Below are 18,883 nucleotides of genomic sequence, written 5' to 3'. Positions count from 1 at the left end.
TTATTTTTTGGGTACTATCGTTTTAAAATGCGTAACTGTAACTTGTAAATGTCTTCAATATAAGTCTTGTATGTTCGTCCGTAGCTACTTAGGCCGTAATCAATTACGGAATCAGCCAATGCCAAGTACAATGTTCTAAGTATTTTATATGGTAGTTTATACTTAAGTATCGATAGTTTTGCTATTATAGACCTGAGCTTATTGCATACATGATCGATGTGCGGCCTCCAGTGGAAGTTACTATCTATTATCAGACCAAGGTACATATGCTGAGTCACTAGCTCCAATGAGGAGCAACTACACGCTTTGACCGGTCGGTGAAGACACAGGTGCTCATGAGCAACGACAGAAGGCACACAAGACGCTGTCAGGTAAGGTGAGTGTATGTAAATTAACTTAGTTTTTGTATTAATTACAAGACCAACGTCATGGGCCCACTTGCATAAGAGGTCGAAGTTACACTGCATCACTCTCTGCGCCTCACGTATGTCTTTATGTGCAGCAACCAAACATGTGTCGTCAGCAAATTGGTACACGGAGCCTTCTGTGAAAATGTTACACATGTCGTTCACGTACAGTAAGTATTCAGTTGGCCCGATAATTGAACCTTGTGCTGTGCCTTTATCAGTTGAGACCATGCTACTTAACGAACCCGCGACACACACCGACGTGTAGCGGTTCTTGTGGTAGTTTTTGAACCAATCTAATAATGGACCCCGTATACCATTTTGCTCTAATTTATTAAATAGTGTATTATATTCCAAACAATCGAAAGCTTTACTAAAGTCAATGAGGACAACAAGTACATGTTCGCGATTGTTCAGGCACTTGTTGACCCCATTACTAAAATTAGATAATAATTGTGAGGTATTTTTATTTTTTTGAAATCCGTATTGTTTATCATTAATAACATTATTTTTTGTCAAGTAATTGTTAATTTCTAGTCCGAGATACCTCTCAATTATCTTATCGATACATGATAAAATAGTAATAGGCCTGTAGTTGTTTACATCTTTGTACGAACCATTCTTATGGATAGGTCTTACTATACCAATCTTTAATTGATCAGGGTACGAGGACGTGGCAATGCATCTGTTAATTAGGTGCGTTATAACGGGGTAATTTTTCATGAATATATTTTAAATCTTTGACGCGGATGCCATCGAAACCTGGACATTTCCTCTCATTGAGGTGTTTTATAATAAAAGATACAACCTCCTCTTTGGCCTTCTGTAGTCTCATTGATAAGTGACATTTATTAATATAGCAATTATCGTCTAAAATAGGTGTGTTACACTGAAATTTGCATGTATTTTGACATTATTTCTGAATTCAGAGGCGAATTTATTGGATACAACATTTGGCAATAATTTAAAGTGTTTTATAATTATTTCATCTATAGATTTATTTATTTTTCCACAAAGGGTATTAATAGTTGCCCAAATTTTTTTAGAATTATGAAAATTTGATTTTACCTCTTTCATAAAGTAATTATTTCTTACATTATTAATATGTTTATTTGTTTTATTTCTGTACTTATTATATAATAGTCTGTTTGCCAGATTACTTTTATCTTTAAGCCAGATATCTAATAATTGATCTCTTTTTTCACATTTTTTTCTATTCTGGTACTTTTCCATATACAAGTTTGTCTTTTACTAGTTTTAATTTTTATATTATACTTGCATTTCTCGTACACATCAGAAAATTTATCCAAGATAAAACATAAAATATCTTTAGGGTTGTCGTAATCCAAGGCCACACTCCAATTAATATTAATCAATTCATTTTGTAGCTTACAATTATCTAATTTACTAATGGTTTTGTATTGAGTGGCTTTGTTTACATACGTATTGTCGACTAGCGCGCAACCGGTTATGAAGTGGTCGGCTAAGGCATTTTTTATAACAGCTGTTTGTGCAGTGCGACAGTCGACACTACGTATAAAAATATGATCAATACATGATTTTGTTATGCACTCACCTCGCTTATCTATTCGGGTAAACTGGTTTATTCCACATTCTAGACCCAATTCACAGAGTGTGTTTAAATAATGATTTGTTATCGAAGATTTTGTTTCAAATCGATGTTCATGTCACCTACCAGGATGAAATTATTTTTGCGAATATTTGTTTATTAGCCTACCTAACTCTTCGATGAACAGTCTCTTATTTGTATCAGGAGGTCTATACACAACACACAAACCAACAGTTGCACCATAGTCCGTTTTTAGCTCGCCGTTTATAGACTCGAAGTTTAGTGTACGCGAAGGTAGTCTGGTGAAGCAAATGCTCTTGTGCACATACACGATGACACCGCCTCCCTTCCTATTATCACGCAGCTGAGTCTCCATGTCGTAGTTGTCGAGCTCAAACAATGATTTCGTCCAATCAGAGATGTTTGCCTCGGTGATAATGACCAGGTGAATAGTCTGAGGGCAGTTCGTAACGACGTATTCGAGTTGAGAGAAATTCTTCAACATCGATCTGATATTTACGTGAAGCATTGTTATTGAGTTATATGTATATGGTATATCTTCTGTGAATTCATTCCAATGTTTGTATGTATTTTCAAGTAATGTATTATCTAGAGTGTCATCCATTTAAGGTGTTATTTAATTGGCAGGGGGTAGATAATGTGATGAGGAACATCTTCAAGTTTCTTGATTATTTTTAAAATCGGAGACAAGTTTATGTATGTCCTTCTCCGATCGAATGTTATATGTTTTCCCTTTTCGTGCCTTTTGACTAAAATGTGACCATTTTTACACCAAACGAATTTACATATGTTTGTTGTTTTTAGAGCATTCTTAGTTGCCCAAAGTAGGTAGGCCGTGGTGGGTGATAGACTTTCTCTTAGATATATTTTAGTATCCTCACCGCTACCTAAATCCTTTCCAGAGATGGTGTGAGTCTTAGCGACTTGCAGCCATGAATCCCGACGGCCTTCCTTAAGGGTCACGACAATTGGTGGGGGGAGTTTCCCTTGTTTGGCTTCAGGTCGGTTACTTTTCTTGCGATATGTGCAGACGACATCCTCCGCTTTTAAATTCAGTTTAATACATAAGTTCTTCACCATGCCATCCACATCCTCTGTTTCCTCAACACCACAAATATCAATATTGTTGGCTAGTTGGCTTTGTTCAAATGCGTTAAGTTTTGTTCCACTACCTCGTATTTAAGTTCGAGGTTTTTATATTTATGTTTTAGCTCCATGTTCTGGTTATCGAATAATTTTATTTTATTTTCAAATCCATTTATCTTTAATTCGTACTCATCGATTTTGTCCGAGTAGAACTGTAGGGTACTTTGCAGTTCTTCTTTAATTATGTCCCGTACCTCTCGCCGTATATCGCTAAGGATGCGTTGGGTTATGTTATTATCCATGAGGTTCTCCGTATCTGTGATGTCTTCGTCATCAACGTCGGGCAGGATGCAGGATAGACGTTTGGGTTTGCCGTTACCCATACACGGTCGACATTTCCAATCGACAGCGTCCGTTGAATACAGTACGTTTAATTGATCTGCAGTTATTGACGCACATGATGCATGAAACCATTTACTGCACTTTGAACACTGTATACCAGGATTTTTTTTCGTCACCATTTTTCCGCACTTAGCACATTTCACCATGTTTATAGATCGATGGGACGTGCAAGTTGTTTACGAGTAAAAAGTTGGAAGCGTACGCGCACGTAAATGAGCGATAGATAGTAGATACACGTCTAATTGCTTCCGCACCGAGTGCGCGACTGCGTAAGACTAGGTAAGACTGGTATCAGACTTACTGGCTTCTGACTACCCGTCACGACTGGCAAGGATGTTCAATGACAGCAGAGACCTATCTATAAGTTTAACGTGGCCTCCAAAACACAATCCTTTTGTCCAATTTTGTATTCGTACAAAAGTGGTTTCAATTCTTATTAGTTTCAGCGGTAAAGTTAGATCATAATTAGAGCAAATAAAAGTGATATCATAAATCTAATTTGAGATAAAATTAAAAATGTCACATCGCATGTGTGAATAAAGTAATTGAAGATTTAGGTTATTTGCTTATAGCAAAAATTTTGTTTAATTTGTGACGTTATTAAAGATAAAATTGTCTAATATCTACTGAATGTATCTTACTGAAAAAAATTGCATTTGAGCAAAAACTGAAACAAAAATCGAACCTTGTGTAAGTACATTTTTTTTTGAGAAATATTTAATCTGAAATATTTAGATATAAAGAAAAATCTCTGTATCACATGATTTAACAAGATGAGATAAAAGATAAAAAAGAATAGAATAAATTACTAACTTAACATTCCAACAAGTTTAACAAGAGAAATAGACCATGAACTTGACATTTAGGTACCAGGAAATCAGACGTTAAAAGAGCTCTCACACAAAACATACAAAGCTTAGGTTTTATTGCTTGCGTACATCGTACTGCGTAATGTTAGTAATATCCTCTTTTATTATGTTTGCCTAGTACAACGATCTTTTGACGAGTGTAACCTGAGAAGTTTGGATAGTGTAATTTTTTTGTTTTGAGAGCATTATGGGATTATGCAAGATGGCTGCGATAGTCGGTTTATATTGGTCGGGAAAATTGTGTAATTTACCCAATGTTGTGACGTAATTTTCCACGTTTGTTTGCTGTTTTGATAAAATTTAGCCCTGTACAAAGATGATAGTAAAGTGTGGAAGAATGGTTTTCTTTATAAGTATTGCTTAAATAAATATGACATAGTTATGCGATTAGACTATAGATACAAATAAGTGTTATAATTGAACCTCTTTTTGCGGTTTTTTATAAAGCACGGCCGAAGCGTGGTCGAAGGACCAAATTGGAATAGTTCTCCGTAGTTTTGTTATTTTTATTCAACGCCTTATTACTCCAATAAAAAATTACAGAATCATTATTAAAATCTTCGTGTAAATTGGCACTGAGTATTGAATGAGAAATTGCTTTTATTATCAGAGTGTTGAATGCAGGAAAAAGCTCTTCAATAAATCCCGATACCTCAAACCTGATAGTACTAGGCGCTCATAACTTACATGTAGTACAAAGATGCAGCCATTCAATAAAGGTGAAATTATACGTAACCGGGGCAGTGGGCCAACGGCATACAGCCATCGCTTACATTGTTTTGTTCCATTGTAAATCTTTATGACTACGTAAATGGGACGAGTGCACCATAGTGCAGGTTCTATTAGGAGCTAAAGAGGTCATATGCTATCGAGAGCTTTTCGAAAACGATATTGTAGTTTCGTTTTCGTAGTTATTTATGTACGCTACATGGTTCCCGCGGTTTCTAAGAAGAACCCGTCGTTTCTAAGAGCGGCTTCATCTATTCCAGTGGTCTCAGTTCGGTTCATCTAATACACTGCCCCTGTTTTACCATTAAAGTGTAACACAACTGCAAGTTATTGTCATATATCTTTACCAATCGGAAGTAAGCTACTAGTGACTACGGTCAAAATGTACGAACAGAAAAGACTTCAAGTTGCTAACTTCAGAGTGGTATAGTTACATGACGCAGGTATGTATTATTGGAAAAATCCCCAAATAAAACACACAAATCCTTAAAAATAACCAATAATTTATTAACCCTACCCTAACATACACTCCGAACACTCCTACTCTTTCTCTTCGAAGTGAACAGCACCTGTATGGCCTCAACATCCAAGCCTTTGGTCTCCGGCAAGAAGAACACACAGAAGCTAGAACTGAGGAAGCAGATGATGGCGAAGATGTAGAACACTGGGCCCCAGCCGACCGCCTTCAGGAGCGGGTTGAAGATGAAGAGGATCACGAAGTTGCAAAGCCACACGTATTCTACTAGGACCATGGAGAATAAGCTTTTTACCTGGAAAGAAGGAATTTGAAGTTAGAATCTTATGAGTGGCTAGTGAAGAATTTTTACGAAAATACATATATGAAACTGGCCCTTAAGGCTAGTTGTAAGTTTCTTGGGTTACTGAAAAAGTGTTTAATATCCTTTCGGGAACGTATGTGACAAAAAACTTTTGGTTTCAGTGAACTCAGATAGTAGAAATTATTAGCAACATTTCTCTAGCAGATAACTAACTGACACTTTATCGGTAACCAGTGTAACCAGGCCTTAATATGTAAATATATTCTTTTTACACTGTCTATCTGTACCTATCTCTTCTATTCTAACTCTCCCATAACGGGCCTGCTGGAAGAAATTTCATTAGAGATAAGCTGTGCCCTTGTACAATTTTTTCCTATTATTTATTTGTGTTCTATGTGTACAAAAGTGTTAAATAAATAAATAAATAGGTATTGAGATTTTTGCGACTATGATTACGTATTATTTCAGATTATTCAGCGATTATAAACGCATTATTCAAGTACAAACGTTTCAACAAATTAAATAATGAAAAAATGCTTGTGAAAAGTTCTCAGGAAAAAAAAGCTTTTAAATAGTCCACTCCAAATATAGAAGAGCAGTTCTTAAGCCACCAATTCTAGTAGCTCTCATACATATCTTAGACATACTTCTTTACTATATTATTTAATTATGTTATTACCCACCTCAGGCAAAAACAGTTCAGCCAGTAACACAAAAGGCACAGTCCCGGCTCCACAAGTGTATAATATAGCGAACAGGTACATAAACACTGCTGCAACCCAACTGGGACCCCAGTGGAATTGCATCTGCGTTCCTAGTAGCACGCAGCTGATACCGCTGCCTAGGGATGCGTAGATCATTAGGGGCTGTGAAGAAAATAAATAAACAAATTAAGTGAATGGAGAACTGACTTGTTGAGCCGATCAAAGTTGATGTAAAGATAGATAAGCATATTATTAGGTCTCATTAAGTTGTGTCGTATAGGACGTGGTTGGAACTGCGGAAATGAAAGCTGTATAATCATGCACTGATTGGACTGACTCACAGTTTAAAAAATATTTATTTTGATTTTATAGTATAGACAGCTAGGATTTTAGCTCGTATATACTTTGACACACTGTGGAGATCAAAGGGGGAGGCCTATGTTCAGCAGTGGACGTCCTATGGCTGAAATGATGATGATGATGATGATACTTTGACACTGAACATTTTGCCTAAAAACTATGTATACATATAAGCTCGAGACCATGAGGTATAATTTTTGTCGTAAGCAATGAAAGTTTATTGTCACGCCTCATTTTACTTGAAGTAAATTATCCTTCACAAGTTTAGTTTTCTCCAAATACAAACGTTTCCATCTTTCAACACTTCTGTGAAAGTACCAGGAGCTCATAAAACAAAAGAGCCTCACCCGTCTCCCAAGCCGGTCAGTGAGGTAAGCAGCAACGATCCCCGCTACCACCGTAGCCACTGCCAACATGACACTGCATAATGATGGAGAGGCAGTGGGCACTGCTTCCACGAACAGAGGTTCAGCATACATTTGTACTACAATCAAACCTTGGAAGATTGCAGCTGTCATTACTACTAAGCTCACGAAGAACGCTCGGCGAGAAGACTTTGATTTTTCTGTGGAAATAGAAATAGTATTTTAGTAGATAAAAGAAGATAATGTTAAAGAGCTACAGTCAAAATATCGCGAAAGAAATGGATACTTACTAATGAATTGCCATAGTGATAATTTCTCAGCAGATTTCATTTCAGGTTGTAGTTTCTCTTCTTCTGGAGTGTCATCTTTAGGGAAAAATATATAAAACGGTTAAATATTGTTGGCAATCAATATTCCATTCTTCTTCTTCTTGGCGAGTCGATGGCAACTTAAATTTTGGAGGCCCAATATTTCGCTACGCATACGGCATTGTCAGTAGCGTTGTATAGGTCATTTAATCTTAATATTCCATTAAGATTAAATGAAAGCATAATAGTGGTACTTTGCAGCATCGAGTCTATATAAAAAAGTTCAGGACCCAATAAATGGAACCTTCTAATTATGCGAGTTGTCTGAACTTTTTGTACTCACCACTAAGATCTGGGTTCAAAGCTCGCTTCATGTTGTTAATTTCTTCTATGAGCTCTTTCGAATCTAATTTCCACATTCTGTAGAATGCTAACGATTCTGCTGCTTCCTAAAAAGATAACACGTTTTTGATGAATATAGCAGTGATGATATTATTATATTTACCTATATTAATCCTGGCAAAAGCTCCATCATCATTATCCTCTTGCCCTTATCCTAATTTTATTTAGGGTCGGTGCAGCATGTTTTCTTCTTCTATACTTTTCTGTTTTACGTTATCTCCCAAGTAGTCTTTCGTGTAATCTGTCTACTGTCTTTGGTCATCTTTTTCCTCTACATCCCACATTCATGCTCAAGACCTAGCAAATCTCTATACTTAAATAAAACATATTCTTACCTTTTCCTTCCCTTTACTCATCAAATGTATAGGGGTTTCCTTCAGCACAAACAGCAGGCAAGTCCCAAGGGCTCCCATCGTAACGCCAACATATAACATGACATGGTACTCCAAGATTCCTCCGAGTAAATAGGAGAGCAGCATGCCCAAACCGTAGGAGATCATATTACAAGCCGTCATGCTGCCCCTGATGGAGTCTTGGCAGATCTCACTGATGTACACCGTGGCTACTAAGAAGACAGAACTGGCGATACCAGAGAGGAAGACGGCAGCGAGAACTGTTTCTACGTTTTTGGTGCAGGCTAATATGACCCAGACAAGCTGTGGACAAAATAAACATAAGTAAAGTCGGTCGTCGGCGAATGTCGTAGAGGCTTTTAAATGAAGTGACTCGGGCGACTCAAATAAGTTAACACAAAAAAAGAATATGTCGAAAAGAAAGAATAACAGAATTTTTCAATTTCTTTGAAATAAACATGTAGCTAATAATTATGGATATTCATAAATACCAACAGAAAGGCATTAATTATGCCATCATAATAAGGATTAAGGTTTTAGCATTTATAGTGAGTACTTTTTAGTTCACAACTTAACTTCGCAAATGCTATTATCATACTACTGTTACCAATATTATGGATAATATGAAAATATACTCACAAGCAACCCCAAAGAATTCATAACGGAACAATACTTTCTGCCAAGCTTCTCCAGCATATAGCCAGCCGTTGGCGTGCTGATCAGCGCTCCTATCGAAGACAGGCTGCCCAGCAATGATATTTCTGTGTCCGTCATAGGCCTGGATAGCGTGGTGTTCTGAGATTGGAACAGGGTTATGGTGAAGGCTGGCCATGCGAAGACTACGCCCATGTTCACACCCATGGTGCTTACTGTGGAAAGACAGTTTGGTTTTAGATAAATTGGCGTCTGTTTCATATTTTTGAGATTTTTGATAACTGAATACCGTTCTTTTTCAGTTCACGTAAATTGTGCCTCTTTGAACATTTGGTTTTGTTTGTACTCTCATTTTGCTTGTTGCGCAGTGACTAGCAGCCGACTTTTATGGAGCAAAGTTATTTCAGATGAAAATCTGCTTTTGTTACTATTTAAAAATATCAGCCACCGAATATTTTTGGCGTTCAGAATTCAGCCGTATACGTATTGCGTTGCATCCGTATATTGTAATAGATTTTACATGAGTTACTTCCATATGATATTTTTAACTTTAGGTACTTACTAGGGCTTTCAATACCGGTATTACGGGATCCCGTAATACCGTGATCACGGATATATTTTGGTCTTTTGTCAATACCGGTATTGACGAGCCAATACCGTGATTACGGTATTACAATCTTTTTATAATTTTAATTATTGTGGTTTGTTGTAATAAGTAGCAGGAAGTTGTATTAAATACGATAAAGTACTACGTACTTACCGCATAATAGCAAAAATCTATAGTCATCAACTATTTTAAATAAGTAGCTTAGCTTTTTCTTTAAGAGACAGAACATTGAAGATTATCTCGGAAGAGAAATAAACACGCTTGTAAACTTTACAATCAGTGTTACGCACTTGTATGAATACAATAAATTTTATTTATCTGCATTACTTATCTAAGCGCATGTACTTATACTGTCTGGGAATACACATTCAAATTATAATTTGTAACAGTAATGCTGCTGCTGTCATTGATAATTTTTGGCAGCCATTACGGGCGGTTAGAAGCCAGGAAGTGACAACTATTCTTGCCAAGGGGTATTGGGTTGCCCGGGCAGTCGCTCCTAGTAAAAAAACTAGTAATCACTTGCACTCAGTTAGACTGGAAGGTACAGGCTCGGGAGATGATGATATTAGTATGTTTCATTTCATTTGTTACGATCGCAGGACTTTTGATGGAATCTAGGCCTAAGATCGCCAACAATTGTTTGGAAAACAATGAGAACCGATACATGTACAGAGACTTTAATTTTTATTTCCCTTCTATTCCGGGGAGGATTATTCCATTCTTTTATCCTGATTATAAAGTGTACTCTGTTGGACACATTTTCAACCAAATCTGTGTGTATTTAAACGTTGTTTTAAACATCATTTTCAATGTAAGAAAGAAAGAATAAAGATTGCCCCACGAATATTACATTATTTAGAAACAAAAAGTTCTGTACGCCAGATCAAAATGTGCATGTGATTGATGTCTGGAAAACCCCGATACTCAATGTATTGAGCGCAGTATCGTGACTTTAATCCGAATAGAAGAAAGTGATCTACAAGGTATCGCAATAAATATTGAACGCATTATGATAGTATTTTATTGTAGAAAACTTTTTTAGTCGCAGAGCTTTAAAAAAGATTTGATGGGCCCTTATCGTCGTGTTATACTGAAAATCTCAAAAATTAAAGTTTTGCTCAATAATTGTTTTTGCGTTTCTTAGAACGAACTGTCGCAAAGAACATTCTACTTTTAATTCATCCTTCCAAAAAAGTTAAGTTCAGTTTTCAGCAGTTAAGTTTTTGCATTTACGAAGTTTTCACTCTGAGACGTCGCTATGTATGTAGGTTTTTTACTCTTCCTTTTTTTTCGATTTGGTGGTAGATGTTTTGTTTATAGAGTGGTTACAGTTATTTATATACATATTTTAGGTATTTGGGGTCTAAAAGGGAGCCTGAATAGCTTAGAAATGCTAGTTTCTTTTATTTTAGGTAAATGTAAATTACTCACTCATAAACGTGCCAAGAATCTGATACAACACTCCCATTTTGAAAACTTCAACGGAAACACAACCGAAAAAAATACAAAAAAATCTTTTGTTCCTGTTTTCAGGACCTTTCCAATTCTTGGCCAGACACACAACTAACTGGCGAGTAAATAAAATACGTTTTTTAGTTATATCATTCGTTATCTTCTGGGCAATAATGATATGATGTACTAGGCAAACATAAACACAATGAGAGTGGATTAGCCATTAGACTGTAAAGATGATTACGCACCAACGTGATTTGTGGCTGGAGTCGATCATAAAGCTAGGTTATGGGACAGATTAGTATCGAAATTCTGGTGAGATACTTCCTTTTATGGGTATTTTTATGTATTTTTTGTTAAATTTATATAAAGAAGACGCTACACATAAAAGACCCCACTAAAAATCCTTATTCCTTATGATATGCACTCAAAGATTACGGATTCCGATAGACAACCTTATATTTTTGCCGTAATGTACTCAGTAAACGGCATCTCCAATTTAAATGACATCAGTCTATACACCTGGAGAGAGTAACAATGATTATTATGACTTGCTTGTAAGTCTGTCAGATTTAGGGCACATTTTACCTCAACCCTAAAGCCCTTGTTTAAATTTCAGGAAATCCAATCAACATACAATTACATAAATAATCATCATCATTCTTCTATCGCGCCACTGCTGGACACGGGCCTCCTCTCACACAGAGAAGGATTAAGCGTTAACCACCACGCTTGCTCAATGCGGATAGATGATTTCAGACGTTATGGTCCAGGTTTCCTCGAGATGTTTTCCTTCACTTTTTAAAATCAGTCGTTATTAACATAAATAAATAAACTTAGCCTACTTTTCACTGCATCGGTACACTTCCATATCAATTTCTTTCAATATTGCTAAGCAGTAGATTTAGAATTGCTGATTCTACGATAAATATCTTCGTGGAGCCATTTTGTTATTCCACGACTGTGATCTGATAACCGAGACACGTTACGTCCAGTTAAATCCGGTTCCTTTATTTTACCGACCGTTTTAAGATTATTAAAGTAATCATTATCCTGTTTTTTCAGTCTTCCAAAAAATCTGCTAGGGGACAATATTCAATTCCAACCAAGGGGTATTGGGTTGCCCGGGTAACTGGGTTGAGGGTGTCAGATAGGGTAGTCCCTTCATGTAAAGCACTGGTACTCAGCTACATCTGGTTAGACTGGAAGCCGATCTCAACATAGTTGGGGAAAAAGGCTCGGAGGATGGATGGGACAGTATTAAATTAAAAGGACCTTATGATGTTAGGATGCTTTCTGTTTTTTTTTTATACTCAGCATCGATTTCGTTACTTCATGGAGATTCTTATTGGTTCTTCTCCAGTGCTTGAACACTAACTCTTCATAAGAGCCTGCAAAGTCCTATCCCTACTAATATTATAAATGCGAAAGTAACTCTCTGTCTGTCTGTCTGTTGCGCTTTCACGTCTAAACCACTGAACTGATTTTAATAAAACTTGGTACAGAGATAGAGTTGACCTTGAGAAAGAACATAGGATAGTTTTTATCCCGGACTTTTGAAGAGTTCTCTTGGAAACGCAATATAACCAAACTTGACGCGGAGGAAGTCTTAGAAGTTCTAACTATTATAAACATGCCTGTTAGAAAAAGCCTGACTACTTACTAACTTTTGGACCTTCGATTTGGATGTTTGTAACTTAGCCACGAGAAGAGAAACAAGAAAGAACATGTTAATTATTGAAATAATACTAGTATATAAATAAAAATATGTACATAATGATATACATTCACGTTATTTGTTCACACAAAACATTGTAGTATTATAAAAATAAACTGTGATAAAAGTTGTCGCCTTCTTAAGTAGTGTGATAAGCAAAATATTTAGACTTTGTACGTTCTCCTATGTTCTTTGAAAAAGATTTGCTCCTTTTTACTTATATCGAGCTAGCTAGATATTTGTAAAAAGGAGCATTACGAAAAGGAGATTTACACAAAGTTATCACATTAACGGTTGTTGTTACAATTCCACGTCAGAGGCCGTCAAGCGGATTTGAGAAAACTCTGACACTAGGGCTTCATAGTTGATTAAACTTGTCGCTCACTCAATTAGATGAATAAGTCATGTTTCTTTAAATAATACAAATTACAATTCAAAGCATACAAGATATTTGCAAGCTAAAGCCAGTGTATTAAAGAAACCAATTGTTATAATGCAGGTGTAATTATAAAAACCCATTCATTCTTTACTAACGATACACGTTCTTTTACAACCTCTAAATACTACTGTGATACTTGTCACATAACTCGGCTATGTCTGTCGTTTTTCTTTAATAAATCATTTTTTTTTATTCTTTATTTAAGGACTTTTATACTAATAAATCATTTGTGTTCTTAAGCCACGATACCTCTATTGATTAAAGATGCTTTTTTGAAAGCTAGCTATCGACTGCAACTGCTGACCGCACTTGCAGCGACTGCATGAAATCGGTCGATATCTGAGGGCGACTGCACGTGCTGTTGCCGCTTCGAATCAAAACGTTTTCATGCAAAGACGGTAGGAAGTCACGGCAAGTGCGGTCGGCAGTCGCAGTCAGCAGCTAGCTGTCAATCGGATCCCAATTCTGTAAGCCTGAGACTCGGGTAAGCGTTTTTTTGAAGTTAGAAAATCGCCTAATAACTCGATACAGCGGAAAGGATTGACAAAATACTCACAAAAAAGACTTTTACTACAAATCTCAACTCTGTTCGTTCTGGAGCTCCTTATGTAATGCCACAGTAACATGTGTAAGCCCTTAGAGCTTCTAATCATAATTATCATTTTACTGACAGTTCACACTCAGCTACATGGTGAAAATTGTATGTTGCAGATTCTGAATACTTGAGGAAATTAACCGTTTTTGCTTCACTGTTGACAAGTCCATGACTATCATTATAATGTATGATGAGTAAAATACTGGCAGGCGAGGCTGGAATTTATTAGATTTACTAACATAAGTATATGTATATTTAACCAGAATTATTGTGAAATATTATTTTGTGGGTTTGGCGTTTTTCAACGAACGGGGTTCTTTGATTCGAATGTTTTTATTTTTCGGGTCATATGGGTATGGGAATTTTGAGTAATTTCTCGTTAGATTTTCAATCTACTAATAGCGCTTGAATTGTTCGTTTACTGTTCGCTGAAGGCCTAAATTTTAACTTAAGTGAAAAATTCGGAAATTGCGTTGCCATTTTGAACCACAATTGATAAGTAAAATAGGTAGGAAAAGCTATCAAAATAATTAAAAGTGTTAGATAGGTCAAAAAAATTACCTATCACAATACTTTTTCGCTATGTAAGCGTTCAAATACCTTTTTGGAAAGCTACAAGACGCAAAATAAAGACCGACGAAATTATAAAACTGTACTATACGAGTAAATAATAAAATTCGTAACGTAATAACTGCTTACAACCACAATAAAAACAATAAAAAAATGAGATAAAATCTGTCGGGAAAACTGTTAACTGATAACAAAATGATAGTCAAGTTATAAAGAGATGTTCAGATGCGGCTTTTGAAAACCCCAAAATATTTATTGCTTTTGTGTTATCAAATATTAGGTAAGGTATGTTTTTGCTTTGTCATGTCTGCTATATTTTAATCCCAAAAGGATAAAAAACTATAGCCATTGTAAAGTTTTGTATGCATGAGTACATAAGGCAAGAGAATTACTCTTAAAATTATATTTTAATTATTCTGTTCTTTTTAGAGGTCATAATTAAAGTTATTTAAATATAGTTATTTATGAAAATAAAATGAAAAGTATTGAAAAATATAAAAAAGATACGATACTTTATGACACTGAAATATTTTCTCCTATTCTTGTTTATTGCCTAAAAAACATAATCTTTTTTATTTACAACGCCTTCTAATCTTTTTACAAACTACTAGGACAACATAAATAAACAAAACTCTATCCTTTATCAAAGTACACACATAAAACAAAACAACTTGTGAAATGTTATTAACGCTCCTTTAGTCTCTGCATGCCTGGTACCCGATATGTAATATTTGGTTAACTTTAATTGGTTAAGTTTAACTGGCACGGGATCAGATTGGTGTAGTTTACAATCCCTTAGCTGTTAGAAGTTATTCTGTTAACGGTTTTGATAATAAACTGTGAGGTTGAGATAAAATTAACTGAAGCACGTTTTGTTGGGTTAAATCGTTGATAAGTTTTAAGTAATGATTATGAAAGTTGAGATCACCTGATGATAAAAAGTCTGCAATTGTAAGATTTGTTATTGGTTGCTATGTGAGATTAATATTTCTTACAAAATGTCTCACAATGAAAGAAAATAAGTTTGACTTTAGTTAAAAACTTGACAAAAATATAGTATAAACTAACAACGTTATAAATGAAGAATGTTTATGGTTCAGGAAAAAAAACGACTCAAGTGAAGAGGTCGACCTTATTAGACTGAGATTTACCCGTTTCGATTCCAGAGAGAAATAATAAACTTTATTCTTGAGTGTACTCATCAAAATCCCAATTGTTTCCCATATTTTTCACCTGTAGATAGGTACATTTAGGAATCTATTAATATAGTACATTCTAAAATCAGATTTCAGGAATCAGTGCTACTATCGCAGATAGTAAAATATCGCGTTTAAGAACCCATCGGTTATAAATATGTGTCCAAATCGCGAAAGATTAAAAACCTTCATTAATGCTATGAGTTCAAAATTACTTATGGTATTAGAATACTCATTAAGGTTTTTGTAGCACTGTTGTACAATTTCACAAACAGACAGTTTACAAGACTAGTGGTCCGGTTTGAAAACATATTTCGTGTTAGATATTTATCCTATTTGTCGAGGAAGGCTATATATCATCACGCTAAGACCAATAGGAGCAGAGCATCAACGAAGAAGTATTTAGATGATATAAGTTTTAGTTAAATTTTCTGTTATGTTTTATTATAAGTTTAGTTAGATTTATTATAGTCTTAATAAGATTTGTTAGTGTTAGCATATTATACCTCTAAAGATAATGTAAATAACTATATACATAGATTTTACCTAGTATTAGGTACCTCCTAAGTATATCTGTACGCTCTACGAGCAGGGCATAGTGAAACTCAACATTATAATTATATTAACACCTTGTAACCTAACAATGTTCTCAGAATAAAGAGCTTTGACTTTGACTTTGAAGAAGAATATTTCAAAATCGGTACTTTTGTCATTGATGGACGAAGCCGCTATAGGAAGCTAGTATCAGATATATTAGTAAGAACTGTAAGACGTATGTAAGTATTTATCTAAGCTAAGTATTATGGATCATTACAGTTAATTCTGTGTTTGTTATTCTGAGATCGTTTGTCCATCTCATTTAAATGTTTGAAAGCCTGTTAAATTCTTGCAGTTTTAGATTGCCTGCAGTTGTTGGTCGAATTTGTTTCCCATGAATTCACTCGTGTAATATATTTATTATGTGACCCATACCTTCATCGTCTTTGTGAATTCTTGCGGGACGCTTCCAACCGGTCCATATCAATGGGAGATGATGATGAAAGTTCACAATTCCAAAATAACTATCTTTCAAAACTATTTTATTACGTTTTTGTGCATTGTGAGACGACAATAGCAAATACAATTAACTTTAGGTGACAATCGTAATGTGGGACTCTTGATTCTGTTAGAAAGGTATTTTAAACTGTCTTGTTGACTGTCTGTTTCGGATAATTTTTGATATTGATAAAAAATTACAGTGATCCAAAAACCACAGAAAAAAGTACAGTGAGCATCTCAAGTTTTTTTTTTTTCAAAAAAAAAATAATCAATCAATGATGTACCAGGAGCGCATAGCAACGCAGCAGTTCGAAAACCACTCGGCACCCGACGCGTATTCGAAAACGTAGAAAACGGGCGAGCGCGGGCTCCGTCAGGCTCCTCATTAACCCAGAAAGTGGTGGCCGTCGACTCGAAGCTAAACCAGTGAAAGACGATGAAAACTAGTATACGAGATATATTAGCTTGTGGTGAAGCGACCGCGGACTCAGTCGCGAGGCGTCCGCGGAGGGAACCGCTTGTGTTCACGCCCTTTCTAGTTCCGATCGCGTTTGAGCGTTTCAAATTTGAATTTCGCTGGAACTTGCCTGTGTTTGTGTGTTCAAGCGTGTATTGGGAATTATTTTGAGTAAGTTTGTAATGTTTATACTTTTTTTTAGATTAAGGATGAAGGAAAAATAATTAATGGTGTGATTAAAAGAAAGGGAATTTAATTATAAAAATTATTTATACGAAAAACATACTCTTGAATTTTTATTTTTATTAACGCTTTCAGAAAAAGTTTAGGTTAACAGAAAATATAAGTGTAGTTACCGATAGTGTATTTAACAAAAATACGATGAAATCTTAATAAAAAAAAAATAGGTAGTCAATTAGTAAATAAGTTATTTTAAAAGCTAAAAAGCAAATTCAAAAGAGTAATTAAATTAAGTTCAAACTATCACAATTCTACACACACTTTCACACAGACAAAAATAAACGCACCAAACAAAAAAAAAAGTAGCAATGAATCTTAGTCTAGTTAACCTGAGCTTTAAAAGGCCTATTTTTTAAATCTCAAACGAGTTCTGTAGTGCTCATTACCCACATTGGTATTCATGGAAAGCCATGGATAATCTATGATACCCATTGAATACTGTCGTCTAAGACGACCCATTAAAAAAAGTTATTAACGCAAAACGAGGTTTGAAGCTAAGTTTGTTTTTAAAACTGGCAGCTTTATTCTTATTTTAAACATTTGAATTTGAATATGGATTACGCTAATCTTGCTTTAAATTTGCTATTTTCTTTGCGGTCAAATATTTTTTTTTATTTTGAAACAAAATTAGAAATTGTTTTTTTACTAATAACAAAAATAAATCAAAAGAGGGATCTGATTGAACTTTTTGCTAAGTTGGAGCTTTTGAAAGTAATGTCGAATTTGCACTGACAAAGAGATCGATATTAGCAAAGACGTTCTAAATGAAATAATGGTTAATTGATACAAAATAATCAAAGAAGCAGTTGATCACATAAGTCTAATGAATGGATAATTTGGCTTTAGTCAAATAAGTTAATCAAGTTACTTATTTTTGTAATGTAACTTTGGTAATTAACTCTTTAATGAAGCGATGCAGGTACGTAACAGACATTCACTCCCGTTTGAAGATTGTATGTATGATGCAAAAGCCTAGTAACAAATTCATCTATAACATAATTGTCTTATTTGTCTTCAAAATCTTTCAAATTAAAATCATCTACAATATACACACATATTCCTTCATCCAAGCAAGCATATCTATCAGTCTATCTTTATTCACACCGATAGCTTCCCAATCATTCACACTATCAATCCTTCATAATTTATGATCACAAACCGTGGTTTATTGGTAACAAATCATTTATGAGCATTACTCTAGCCGTAGACTGCTTACGGTATCTCTGTGCGGCTAGACACGGCAATTTTAGCATTAGAAACAATATAATAAGCGTGCGGTTGATTTGATGATGGCAACACTGGTCTGGGAATGGTGGGGAAAAAATGATGGAGAATTTGATGAAAGGATAGTGTAGGTTTATAAGGTCAATGTCAATTTGTGGTTGAGTAAAGACAGAGTTTAACTTAGAAATGTTTGTGAAGATGACAGTCGGCCCAGAGTACTAAAAATTTCAAACATTTAGTTACCTAGAAAAAACTTCTCCCATTATAAATACATAGATAAAGCTGCAGCAATTTGAAATTATTGTTCTAATTAGTAACCAAGACAAGTATTGCTCG

The 18,883-nt window shown here is 35.2% G+C and overlaps 2 protein-coding genes across 2 annotated transcripts in view; one reads left to right on the top strand and one right to left on the bottom strand.

Moving 5' to 3' along the window:
* Nucleotides 1-5,566: 5,566 nt before the first annotated feature.
* On the bottom strand, nt 5,567-11,211 carry LOC110377110 (facilitated trehalose transporter Tret1). Its single transcript, XM_064041439.1, has 8 exons — nt 11,051-11,211; nt 8,995-9,224; nt 8,338-8,658; nt 7,944-8,049; nt 7,583-7,657; nt 7,275-7,492; nt 6,547-6,729; nt 5,567-5,854 (listed from the first exon to the last, which is right to left on the bottom strand). Exons 1-8 carry the CDS (start codon nt 11,085-11,087, stop codon nt 5,603-5,605), a joined length of 1,422 nt encoding a protein of 473 aa, XP_063897509.1. The 5' UTR covers nt 11,088-11,211; the 3' UTR covers nt 5,567-5,602.
* Nucleotides 11,212-17,094: 5,883 nt separating this feature from the next.
* LOC110377103 (serine protease inhibitor dipetalogastin) overlaps nt 17,095-18,883 on the top strand; it is a 58,787-nt gene continuing 56,998 nt past the window's right edge. Inside the window, exon 1 of the mRNA XM_064041504.1 lies at nt 17,095-17,254. The gene's annotated coding sequence lies outside the window, so the exon portion shown is untranslated. The remainder of the gene's footprint in view (nt 17,255-18,883) is intronic.

This window comes from Helicoverpa armigera, chromosome 25, assembly GCF_030705265.1.
Source record: "Helicoverpa armigera isolate CAAS_96S chromosome 25, ASM3070526v1, whole genome shotgun sequence".
Lineage (NCBI taxonomy): Eukaryota > Metazoa > Arthropoda > Insecta > Lepidoptera > Noctuidae > Helicoverpa > Helicoverpa armigera.
Note: the sequence above shows the minus strand (reverse complement) of the source record. Positions and strands in the feature narration are given on the sequence as shown.